This window comes from Ylistrum balloti, unplaced genomic scaffold (assembly GCF_031769215.1).
Source record: "Ylistrum balloti isolate Yb309-2 unplaced genomic scaffold, AGI_CSIRO_Ybal_v1 Utg370382, whole genome shotgun sequence".
NCBI classification, from domain to species: domain Eukaryota; kingdom Metazoa; phylum Mollusca; class Bivalvia; order Pectinida; family Pectinidae; genus Ylistrum; species Ylistrum balloti.
Window position 1 is genome coordinate 199873 of NW_026782266.1, and position 12927 is coordinate 212799.

General features: G+C 35.2%; 1 protein-coding gene across 1 annotated transcript in view; it reads right to left on the reverse strand.

Moving 5' to 3' along the window:
- Positions 1-4591: 4591 nt before the first annotated feature.
- LOC132554131 (uncharacterized) overlaps positions 4592-12927 on the reverse strand; it is a gene marked incomplete at its 5' end in the record, with an annotated part of 56137 nt that continues 47801 nt past the window's right edge. The window contains 6 exons of the mRNA XM_060218431.1: positions 4592-5313; positions 5887-6095; positions 6683-6783; positions 7548-7724; positions 8273-8346; positions 8941-9064. Coding sequence (XP_060074414.1) covers positions 4592-5313; positions 5887-6095; positions 6683-6783; positions 7548-7724; positions 8273-8346; positions 8941-9064 — 1407 coding nt within the window. The remainder of the gene's footprint in view (positions 5314-5886; positions 6096-6682; positions 6784-7547; positions 7725-8272; positions 8347-8940; positions 9065-12927) is intronic.

Consider the following 12927-nt stretch of genomic DNA (forward strand, 5'->3'; position numbering starts at 1 on the left):
CTACATGTATTCACTGAATAAGAAAAGAAAAAGATGCTGATATTCTACAAGATTTCTTTATTGTTTTTCTCATGAGACAGTTAATATTATTACATGCTGCACAGCACTGTTATTAACTACTAACAGATGAAAGACATTAACATCAATGAATATATTACCAACATTTAAGACGCATTAATTACTACTTTTAGATTACGACAATATAATCTTAATAATGTATGACTGCTGTATAGGTGTTTGGTTTTGGGCGACTAAGATTTCACAGTTATCCCAATGGAAATTAGTTCTTGGGAAATAAACTTTGCGAAATAAAACCTTGTCAAAATTTGTCAGAAAATAGGAAAACATGAGAGTTCTCCATTGAAGCCTTGATTCACCAACAACTTGTATTGAGAATTATTTAATCTACTGATTTATTAACTATATGTATGTAGTTAAGTATTAAAGGAAAAGACTAGTTGAATGTATTGCTAGTTAAAAAAAAAATGAAAAAAAAAATGCTTAGAAATATATACAAATAACTTATGGAATACTATGTAATGTTTTAATGAAAGGTCACCAAAGGTGGGGCTCGCCTTGTAACAGAAACTATTTTGACCAATAACTTTATATTTGGAGCAACGGTTTTAAATCTGTTAGAGTTAATACCTGATATACAGCAGAGAAGGTGTGCCTTGGTGATATCAATATTCATGATCGGTTGTAATTTCATTCACCTTTGACCCTCATTTGTGATATAATCAACATCTAACTGTAAAAAACAGTTTTATTACTTGTAAAGAAAGATTTCATGACCGGTATTTGATTGTCATTGATCAATGAAAGGGATCAATATTTTTAAATTAAAATATCACTACAATATCTATGAATGATTTACTACGGTATGGCTGCAACAGAATCACCAGTATCTGCAGAACAAATAATGATGTAATTTGCATGGAAGATTCAATACCATGCATCCCTAGAGGAAAGTCACAAGGATTGCCTTCTAATCTACTTCTTGTAAATGGGAAAATACAGACTCCATCAAATTGTATCAACTTCCTTGTTTTTTGCACTATTGGGTGCGGGCACAACATCACACCTACATATAAATCTGTCCTGAGATAGGCTTAACAAATAACTATGTGCTAAAGCATGTATTTTCATATTGATGCCTTGCTCAGGCATATTGCAATAATTATCACAAATGCCATCGTCAAAAAGACAATAATATTAAAATCTGTAAGATATCACAGACTCAGTCACAATAATGTTAATGTATTTCTATAACAGCCTCTTTTATCTGTGATAAAGATGCACCAGTTTATAGGAACATTGATACAAAAATGTATGTGTTAAACCATTATGTGAGATGTTCTGCATAATGTTTCTGTATCTGCTTTCTGGTTTATTGTTCTGTGAACAGCCAGCGTAATTCAGAGGTGGGTCTCCTTTCAGTAGCCTGTAGCTGCCTCACTGAACAACATACCAGATGTCCATGATTTCATCTTTCTGAGGAAGACACTGGTCAGTTATATCAATCGGTCATTGGATCAGAGGAACACAAACTGCCACAGGTAAGATGAAACCACACCTCGGATCTTCCCTGGAGATTGTATATACTGTATGGACTTCACAATATCAACGTTTCATAACATCTCTAGTATTTGAAGCATTGTCTTAGAAATAAATATGTGTATGTATTAATGAAATTGATTTATTTCATCAACAAATTACCATTCATGCGGTAGTTAATCAAATAACAATAAATTTGCTCATTAATTGCCATTCAAAACAATTGGTATGCATTGATAGAAAATTTAAAATGGACCCGATAAAGCTTTCAACATTAGATATATAAACAGATATTAGGAATAACGGTGTAATTGGAATGACTTTAACATGTGATTTAGTAAAGTTTAAATTGGATGTTTTTAAAGACTATATTCAATGTAACAGTACACTGTAATATGAACATACAGTTCTTTTGAAGAAATAGCACATTAAGATTGAATGGTGCTATTTGTGAGAAAAAAGCTTTCTTAAGAGACTGCATAATTATGAAAAGATGGTTTTCTTTAAAAAATTACATATACTTTTAAACAGATTGTATATTTACTGAGTGTAAAAGAAATAGTTTTCTGAAGAAAGACCACACTAAGAGTAACTATATTTAATAGTTTAAAGCGAAATCAATACTATAAAATCAAATTTTTTGTGGGGCTTAATTTTTGTGGTTTTTGAAAAATTGCTTTTCTGTGGAGACCTAAATTTGTGGATAAAAAGAGCTCAATATATCTGCTTATACCAATTTAAACAGTTCAAGGACATATTAATTCATTGATTACGTGTACCATGAAATGAATAAAATAAAACCCTACAATAATTATTAATTTAACAGTAACAATATGACAAATCCAGAGGTACATGATATACAATTAAAATTTGGCAAGGACCTCGTCAAAGTATACAACATCCCTGTAATAGTGAATAGGCGGTCAACATTAGTATTATCCTTTCTTCTGTTGGTGACAAAAGAAAATATAATGAAGTCATAAATTAGGTCTTTAGAATAGCAGCATTATCCTGACTTCACAAACAGATTAAATAGCACAGTGTGTAAAAGGCACTATGTAAATTGCATCAAATGATATATATTACAATAAATAAGGAGAAATGTACAAATAAGGCTAAGAAAAACATAAGAAGTAAACAACATTTCGTACTATTTACATGATGCTAACAAACATTTTCTTTACCTTTTAAAACAAACCTTAACCTGTCCAACTTTCCTGGTTTTTGTTTTACAACAACATCTGAAAGCTCTTGTTAGGGATGATGATAGGATATAAACAATAATCTAATGGTATAAAATCATCTCGTGTGATAATCATTTGTAATTATCATAATCAGTCTTCAGTTCCTTATAGTTTTCTTGTGTTTCAGGAAAACCAAATTCATATAAAGTATGATGAAGATGCCTATTGCCAATGATATTCATTCAAGTGCAAATTCTTGGTGTGTGCCGTATTTTAGGTTAAAATTAAGTAAATATTACTTCAAGGAATAATACAATCACTTTCCATGAATATTAAACACACAGCCTGTTGATTATTTGATTGATTAATTACATAAAAAGTAAAAGTCTATCTGATTTTAACAAATAATTGATAATGGATTTTAACCAAATCCCATCATTAGTCCTAGTTATAGGACAATAACATGGTCGATTCCATCATACACATTTTTACACTAAACTCTACCCATGGTAGCATTTTCATGGCTAAAAGTTGTCTACATATTTTTGACCAATGAAAATCAAGTGATTTAGGTGTATATAATAGTTTGGAACTGCTGTCCTTCTGACACATTGTAAACCTAATTAGCTTCATCTCTGGTGGGTTATATACACTGTGACTTGTCTAGACAAATTTGTTTCAATTAACTAGCAAATTATTGTTCAACCCATATACTGCAAACAATACACAAATAGAATTTATATACGTTAAGTAAAATCTCATTGGTTAGTCTCCAAAAGTGATGATGTTAGTACGACAAAATTTCAGAAATCAATAACTTAAGCTGTGTAAAATTTAACACAGTATTATACATATAAATGTTGCTATGAATTGGATATGACAAAAGTAAACGTGGTTCATGTTATGTAAACAGTATAAATAATATCACATCAATTTACCCCATCACAGAAATAAAGGAACATTTATAAATAAGTGAGAAATATGATTGTGTGTCAACATGAGCAGCATCACAGACAAGATCTATGTATACTTGGTCCATATGTATAGGAAAATATATTAAGTACAAAAATTATGATGAAATGTAAATGTATGATGTATCTTGAATACAGAATTTATCGCTATAAATATAGAATATATATAATTACTTCAAGAAATATGTGACATCAAAACTCTCAAAAGCATCTACTGATCTACAAACTTGTATTGATTGATTTATTGATTTATTTCATTTGCAAACAATAACCAATAATGAAGCAAAATTGAAGGCACAAGCGAAGTAATTTGATTGGCCAATCACAGGCTGATGTGCTCCTTTTGAAGATTACAAAGGTGCGACACCCAAATTCAAAGACATGCCAAGATACTGTCATACAATTTGTTAAATGTAAATCAAAGGGTCACACTAGTCACACATGGAGCTGTCAATTTTGCCATGACATATTTAAGGTGTGCAGAGAACAGTAGTGATCTTAACCCCTGGTATCGAGGATGTACCTTCTCAAGCCTCTATCATTATATCTTGCGCATCAACTGCCAACAATAAAACCTGTTGAGAAATAAGTCTACATATTTATTAGATAAAATCAGTCACATATTAAGATAAACATTCATGCACTTGTTACCATCTATGACTACATGGTACTCTCTTGTTTTCAAATGAACATACCATAGGTACTTTGTGGTAAAGATCAAAGACATATTGACATGTTTTTGAATACAAAAGTACATGATGCTAAAATATTCTCTTATTTCAAAATCGCACAAGCTTTGTTTATTTTTTCTATTTTCTTATTTTAAAAAATTATATCAGCCTACAAAATTACATGCTCTGCTTTTTCTGTTCTGCTCTTTCACAAAATTACACAGGCTTTGCTTTTCTCTACAGGTTTTTGCTGAGGTTGTTGAGCGTTCCCTTGGACCTGAGCAGGTTCCCTTTTACTCCCAGATTTAACTCGTGGGGTGGAGGGTGTTGTTTGTGGAGTGGATTTTGCATCATTCTCTTTCATCTTTTGTGAAGAAATAGGAGTGGTGTTATTGTCTGTTGTCTCTGGTGATGTAGAGTGATTTCCTTCTTTGCCCTGTGGGATTGGTGGAGGATCTTTGTTTATGACCTCTGGGGTAGGGGCTGGATTAATCTCTCTGGCCTCCAGGTTGGGGGAAGGATTACTCGCTTTGGCCTCTGGGTTAGAAGATGACATAACTTCTTTTTCAGTGTTTGCTGCAGCATCATCTGATTCCTTTTCATTCTGTTCTGCCCCTTTCTGATTAACTTCTTTTTCTTCCTCTTTTCCTTTTTCTGGTGCCTCCACTTGTAAATTTTCTGTAGGCTGTTTCAGGTCCTCCGTACTTGCTGTTGTTACTGAACCAAAGCCGACAGATTTTTTGACACTTTTATCCTTGGAAGGTTTCTTCAGTGCTGACTCCTTTACTTGTGATTCTTGTACCTCTTCGTTACTGATCTCCTTAAGAACAGATTGCATTGCAGCTCTGTGTGCTGGCTTGCCTAAGTTCGATGCACTGCGAGACAATGTTCGCCTTATTGAATCACGCTCAACATCGTCCACCTTCAAAGCTGTAAAAAGAAAATTGGAGTCACATATATATTTTTCATCATCTGTAAATGTCTTCTTTGAAAAATTTAAACTTTTCTTTTTCAAAAACATTTAAAAAGATGTGAAACAGAAAACTTCGGAAGTAATATTGCATCACAAGTGAGATTTTACTTTTCACATAATTTTTATGTACTCAACCCTGAAAGATATATGAGTTACAGTGATGTATTGCATGAATACAAGACATTTACAGAGTTGCCCCTTAGGTGATGTGCTTCTATCCTCAAGCAATAGGTAGTGGCCTCCAATGGGAACAGAGGAACTTTACACCAACTTGTCAATATGTACAAAAATGTCACTGAACTAAGACTGAACACTGATATTATGTTACTATAATAAAAAACAAATCGATACAAATAGAACATTCCAAGGAACATGTCGACCAATCAGATCTTATATTTGCCTGAACATGTCAACCAATCAGAATTGTCAATTTTCCACATGTTTAAATTGTGTCTGAACAATAACTCCTCAATATTTGTTATTGTGCTGAAGACTGAAGAGAAACAAAATTGAAGAGAGGAAATACAAACCTTTCAAAATTCTTTTAGCTTTTTTTGTGGATTTAAATTTAAAAGGAAGTTTCTGCTCCAGCCTCAAACAATCTACCATAGCTTCTAGCCAAGGTTGGTTGGTGACCTTGTGTTTGACCTCAGTCACCTTGTCACTCAAAACTGTGACCTTCATGTCCTTGGAATGCTTTTCACACAGCCAGACCGTCTTCCCACTTGGCATACGGCACCTAAGTTCATAAGAATATAGTGGTATTAATAAAATTTCATCTGGCCCCTCTAATATTGCTGTATATATAGCCATAGGACAGAAATAGGTTTGAAAGTAACAAATTACAGATTACAAATTACGTCATAAAAGTTGATAAGAAGCTTTCAAAGTTCAAACATAATTTAGCAAACATAATAATTTACTTTACTATTTACTTGGTTTATTGACCCTGAACAGCCATGGTCATTTTGAGATGAGGTCTCCTTGAAGCAGCTGGTTAGCTACTTTTCTGAACATCATGCAGGAGGCCCATCTCAAGCTATCTGACCATGCCTGTGCAGGAAGGTTTGTGAGCTCAGCTTCCACACACCGTGGATCTTCACATGGCTATGATGCTCTACCAACTGAGCTATTGCCCCCTCTTTTGCGAATTTGAGTGTGATAGTTTAAGACATATACTATCCTATATCAACATAAATAAGCCTACTGAGCTGTGGTAGTGTAAAAATACACTGTATTAAAACATGTTTTAGTAATGTAATCTTTTCTAAGTTTTAAACATAAAAGAACACAAGCCATGCTTGTGATTTATTTGAGCTCTCTCACCTGTTCAATTTCCCCTTCTCCATATTTTTGTCCATATCAAACACCAACTGACGAATATTGATGTAACATGACTGGAAATCATTTGTGTTTTTCATGGCCAGCTGTGAAGTAAAAATCAAAATGTTATATTTGCATTAGGCATTTTAAAAATTAACAATCCTTTCCAAAAGATAGTTAGGAATCATTTTTTTTTGTTTTTTTGTTTTAAATGATATCTACCAAGTAGACATACTACAGAATCTAGAAACAGAATGTTTAGGAATAAATCTTAAACAAGGGATCCCAGAGTGGTCTCGGCACCCATCATTATTTGATCTTTCTTTATTGAAACTTTGCCCCTTCTCTTCTCTTCTCTCGTCTGATTTGCCTCCTAATTTTATGAAACTTCAGAATTCCTCTTAAGATATAGAAATATAAAAACAGACAAATCAAAGCTGGACACCTGTCAGCCATTTTGTTATCCCGATCAGTCCCAAAATCAATGGCACAAATATGAAATTTGAGAAAGAAGCATCTAGTCATTCTATGAAAACGCGATGACAAACTTTCATTGTAATAATCCAAGATGGCCACCTGTAAGCCATTTTATCTTTCTTATCAATTTTAATATCAAAAAGGCACAAATCGGAACCATGGAAAACAAACATATGAAATTTAAAAAAGATCCATCCAGCCCTTCTGTGGAAATAGCACAAACAAGAATTGTTCAAGGACAGATGACAAATGGACGACAGACAACAAATGGATGACGGAGCGTGGCAGCAATGCGATCTTGATTAAAGATGATACAAGATAGTCATCAAAACACAGGAATTTACTATATACTTTTCAGGCACTAAAAAAGGCTGATATTACATGCTTTTACCTCCTGTATCAACTTGAGGTAGTGTTGTCCATCATTACTGCTGAACAGGTCAAGGACAAAGTTAGGGTCATGTCTCATCACCATGGTTATACGAGCTAAGTAGGCAGCATATAAATCTAGTTGTCCTGCATCAAACCTGAATCTCATTTCAAGGGGATCACACACGCTGTGCCAGCCCTGAAATAAACATACATATATATATATGTACTAATGATTTCAAAATTGTGTGCTAATTTCTTCTTACAACTATACTGGTATCAAACAAATTCTAAGATGAAATTTAAATTTCCACTACAATTTTAGACATAGAGAGATGTACCTTTATTGTATGTTGATAAAATCTATCCTATTCTAATTCTCAAATTTACAAAAATCAAAATGAAGTACTGGTGGCTGATGTAGTATGATAAAGTGTAGCCCGTGGTAAAGTGAACCGCGGTTCATTTCAACATTATGGTATTTTGACACCAGTTAATTTTCTCATGCTTCACAATACCATGCTACACCGGTACAGACATTTTTTAACAATTTGCATCAGAGGGTTTAAATGTCCTAGCTTTAACAACAATCATTACTTAGAATTATACATAAAACAAAAAAAATAGGTCAACATATGAAAGTTATTATTGCTGTTAGGCAGTTTATTTTGATAACAACCTTATACATGGGGAATATTGTAGGTATACAATATAGATGTTACTTGTCCATCTGAAACATGTACTTACTTGTTCACATTCACACATTGTAAAGACATTCAAAAAGAATCCTTTATTTTTGATAGAGTCAATTTCAGACTCTGCTGATTGGTCATTGTCTACAATAGGAACAAAATCAAGTTTCAAAATCGTGATTTGATGACAACAATATTTTGACCAAATAAAAATCTAGTATGGTATGTCAGATATATCATTTACAAAAATCAAAAAGTGATGCCTGACACAGAGGAAAATCTATATATGTGAAGAAATAGCAATCAAAATAATGAATTTTCAAAAGGGATGTCAGACAGGCACAGAAATTGAATTTCAAAAAGCTTATCATCTGATGATAGAGTGCTAAAAGTTGTTCATAATAGCATGGTAACACGGGAAAAATTCATTAACATTCCAAAACAAAAACGAATTGAAAATTAACCTGAATATAAAGACTGATGAAAGGACAAACAAGAGGGTAAATATGATATTCCTTGTGTCATGTAATGTTGCATGTGTGCATCAAAATTTGGTTTGATGACAAGTTACATGAAATATGAAATGTCATCAATGAATGACTTATGTTTTCTATGTTGTAAATATGAAAAACTCTGGAGTAAATTTTGTGATTTTACAATCATACAAGGCACTTTGTAATATTATTCAACAGATGGAACAGTGATCACCCTGTTTCTACTCACATGTACTTTTCTTTGGTTTTGCAATATCCGCTACAAAGAGCCGTGGGTAGTTACCAATGTCATGGTTACTTGCATAGCTGCTTATCTGCCTGAGGAACTTCCTCTGGGTCAACTCGTATATTTCCTGTAAAGATGGAGGAATCCTCTATGTAATTACTGATGTATAACTAATATTGATCATTGTGTCAATTTCACCAGTTTTCATTTCTCTAGCACTACATGAATTACTAATTTCTGACAAATTAAGCCATACATACAATAATATGAAGTACTTAACATTGTACAAAGTCATTTTATTTTGTTTTTCATTTTTTAGACTCTCAAACATTTTTATAATTTCTGTAAAATACACGGTATTTTATTCTATGAAATAATGTAAGTTTTATTATTAATCAGATGTACTGGTAGATAGGGGTATATAAAAACACAAACACAGGTTTGGGCCAAAAGTAACCAATATTTTATTATTATGTAATATTATGTAACATTACAAAATTATATATCTGTGGACAACACAGTCCACAAATAATGAAATACTGGTCTTCTGCTAAGAGACAAATACAACTAATAACTACAACATAAAAGATCTAATCTAAAGGGATGGGTGGGATGGGTGTTTATCATTCAGGGTTCTAAAGCCCTGTCAGTGCTGGAGGTGGGACCTGGTCACTCCACAGTGCTCTGGAGACTGTGGCTGGGCAGGTCAGTGCAGCAGTGTAACCTACAAACCTCCTTGGTTGTCATTGGCTAAACCTGTCAAGGTGAGGAGGTTAATGGCTGACCATACAAATCCCCCTTATAGGCACAATGTTTCTCAATGGTCCCATTGCCCCAAACTTGACATGCCAAATGTTAGCCCTGACCCCTGGATAACCGACTTGATAAAAGTTGGGGCCATCTGACAAGAATGACACTCCATCCCACCTCATTAATATTGTATTAATTACTTAATACCTACATTAATCAGATGTACTGGTAGATAGGGGTATATAAAAACACAAACACAGGTTTGGGCCAAAAGTAACCAATATTTTATTATTATGTAATATTATGTAACATTACAAAATTATATATCTGTGGACAACACAGTCCACAAATAATGAAATACTGGTCTTCCAAACTAATAGCCCAAACCTGTTAATAGAGTAGGAAAAATTAAACATTCTTAAAAAAAAAAAAAATGTATGTCCATGGTGTGGTGGAATATTACCGGTTTCTATTATACAGGCGGTAATTAGCAGACATATCAGCAGATCACAACAACACACAAATGAAGATCGATCCAATAAGATTTCAATGTCCAGCTGAAGGTAACCACACATTCAAAAAAAAAAAAATAAAAAAAATAGAGTCAAGGCAGGCAGTCCAAAACACTAATGTCCAGGTCCTGAAAGTTATGACTGAGAAACTTAACACAAATACAATATTCCACTGATAGCTACTGTAATCACAAACAAGGATGCAGCCTATCTCTCTCCAATACCATTGTAGTGTGATACTGCCTTTCCTAAAGTATAGGCAACTTTGAGACGTAGCGACAAGGATGGGTCCAAGTAGCGTTTATAGGCGTCACTACGCCAATCTCCCTGAGTTTGGATGAGGTCAGCAGGTAAGCCACATTCTAAAGCAAAAGATGCCCCACCCCTGCGAAAGCTATGGCCTGAGTATCTAGCTGGGTCAAGGCCACATTCCTGGAGGATAATATGAAGCTGTGAGAGGAAAGATTCGTATGTAAGGGGGATGATTGTACCCCTTGACTGGTAAACAAAGGCTGGGCCCTGTGGGTCAGCCTGCCGTGTCAAGGCAAGGGCCAAGGTCAAAGCCTGTGTAGGGCAGAAGGGTGACCCTGGTATGCATGGGAGGGGGATAAGAAGGCATCTCTCCTTAAACTGAATGGTTTTTGACCAGGTAATAGACAGAATTGTACCCTGGTTGGAGAGATGGATATCATGTCTACTTAGGTGTTTCCCAGATTCAAACTTGTCTTTATCTGAGATAAACAAATTGGACTTACGAAAAAAAGAGAAAAAGGCTACTAGGCATGCTGCCCAAAAAGTGATATGTTTGGAGGAGGTTAGACAAATTCTGGAGAAAATTTTTTCCAAGATGCTAAGGTTGATTGGGAGTTTAGGATTGCAACCATCACCCATTGTTCTACGTGCTCCTTTCAATATAGTACTGACATAAAAGGAGTCAAGAGGACTGGGGTAATCCCATTCCTGGTGTAAAAGCTTGATGACTGACAGATACTGCCTTATTGATGAAAAGGTAAGTCGATCAGACAAATAAGCAATATAGCGTCCCAAATTAACTGGTGATAAAGGGACTAATGGTATCTCTACAAGCATGCAAAACCTTCTGTATGAAGACAGGTATGTACTGTAGGTCTTCTGAGTAGACTTAGCAAAATGGTTTGCCCGTAATACGTCTACAGTCGTATCAAGATTCTTGATTATGGTGGATTTCGGTGAAGGACCTTGGCCACCTGTTCAGAAACATAGAAAAAGGAAGGTGCTGACATGTGATCCAAAAAGTAAAGAGTTGGTACTGATCTACCAAATCTACTGCAAAACTGTTGCAAATGGACAGACTCGTGAAGCCGAGACACAGAGTCTGCCATGCCATTGTTAACACCTTTAATGTGTCTAGCAACTATGTGAAAGTTGAACAAAACAGACAACCAGAACATATTACGTAATAACCCCATAAGTATTGGGTTTTTGGACGTGCCCTTATTTAAACAGGCTACTGTGGTTGCATTATCGCTAAAAACATATATTTTCATGTTGGTCCAACAAGAGGCCCAACGATACGATGCAACAACTACTGCAAGTAATTCCTTTTCATTAATATGCCAATGCATGGCCTGGGGGAAATCTTGAGACCAGGCTGTGTAGAACCAGTCCTCCCCCCAGTGTCCCCCACCCCAATAGGACATGCATCTGTATACAGTGCAGTGAAGGGGATGTCATTGAGTAACAATGACTTGCCATTGAAAAGTGATAGGCCTGTAACCCACCATTCAATGTCTTGTAACATTGGGCCAACTAACTTGACTTTGTGACCTGGCTTTTTAAGGGCTGCCATAGAGTTAATCAACCGACGGAGAAAAACTCGCCCGCCTCGGATAACTGTAGCGGCCCATGACAGTTGTCCCACAATGGATTGTAACTGTCGTTTAGTAGCACGTTTGCGATTACGGAAATCGCCAATATCAGATCTAAGAGCTTCCAGCTTCTTCAAAGGTAATTGTAACATCATACTGACCGAGTCAATCTCAACGCCAAGAAATGTCATAACCTGAGCTGGGCCATGTACCTTAGACCAGTTAATGAGAAATCCCAACTTTCTCAACAGGCCTATAAGATATGCTAACATAGAGGAACATTCCTCCTGAGAATCTGCACAGATGAAGAAGTCATCCAAATACACCACCAGATTGTGGTGTCCAGCACAGGACATAATCCTGCGGACTGCTTGTGTAAGTCTATGAAAAATTCCAGGACTTGCCTTTGCTCCAAAAGGCAGCTTAGAATCATAGAAATAGTGGGGTTCACCATTTAAAGTCCATTGGAGTCCTGTTACCATTCGACTATGTTTACTTATAGCTACAGATCTATAGGCTGACTTAAGGTCAACCTTGGCCATAAAACAACCTGGGGTAAGTAGCCCAACCGCATTATCTATAGACTGGAATTTTTGTTTATCCATTGTTGTGCAGTAGTCATTAACTGCCTGTCCTGATGGCCGGCTACAGTCATGAATGAGTCTGACCCCACCAGATGTTTTAGGGATAACCCCTATCGGACTAATGATAAGGGGTTTAGTGGCAATAGGGATGTAATTGCCATTAGCTATTTCCGTATGGACTTGCTGTGAGGCAAGTTTGTAAAAGGGGCTGTGAATAGATGCAGAGGGATGATTGGGAGCTTCACAATGAAGGGGAGTGGAATTTGGGTCAATAATATCAAATCCATTGGTGATACC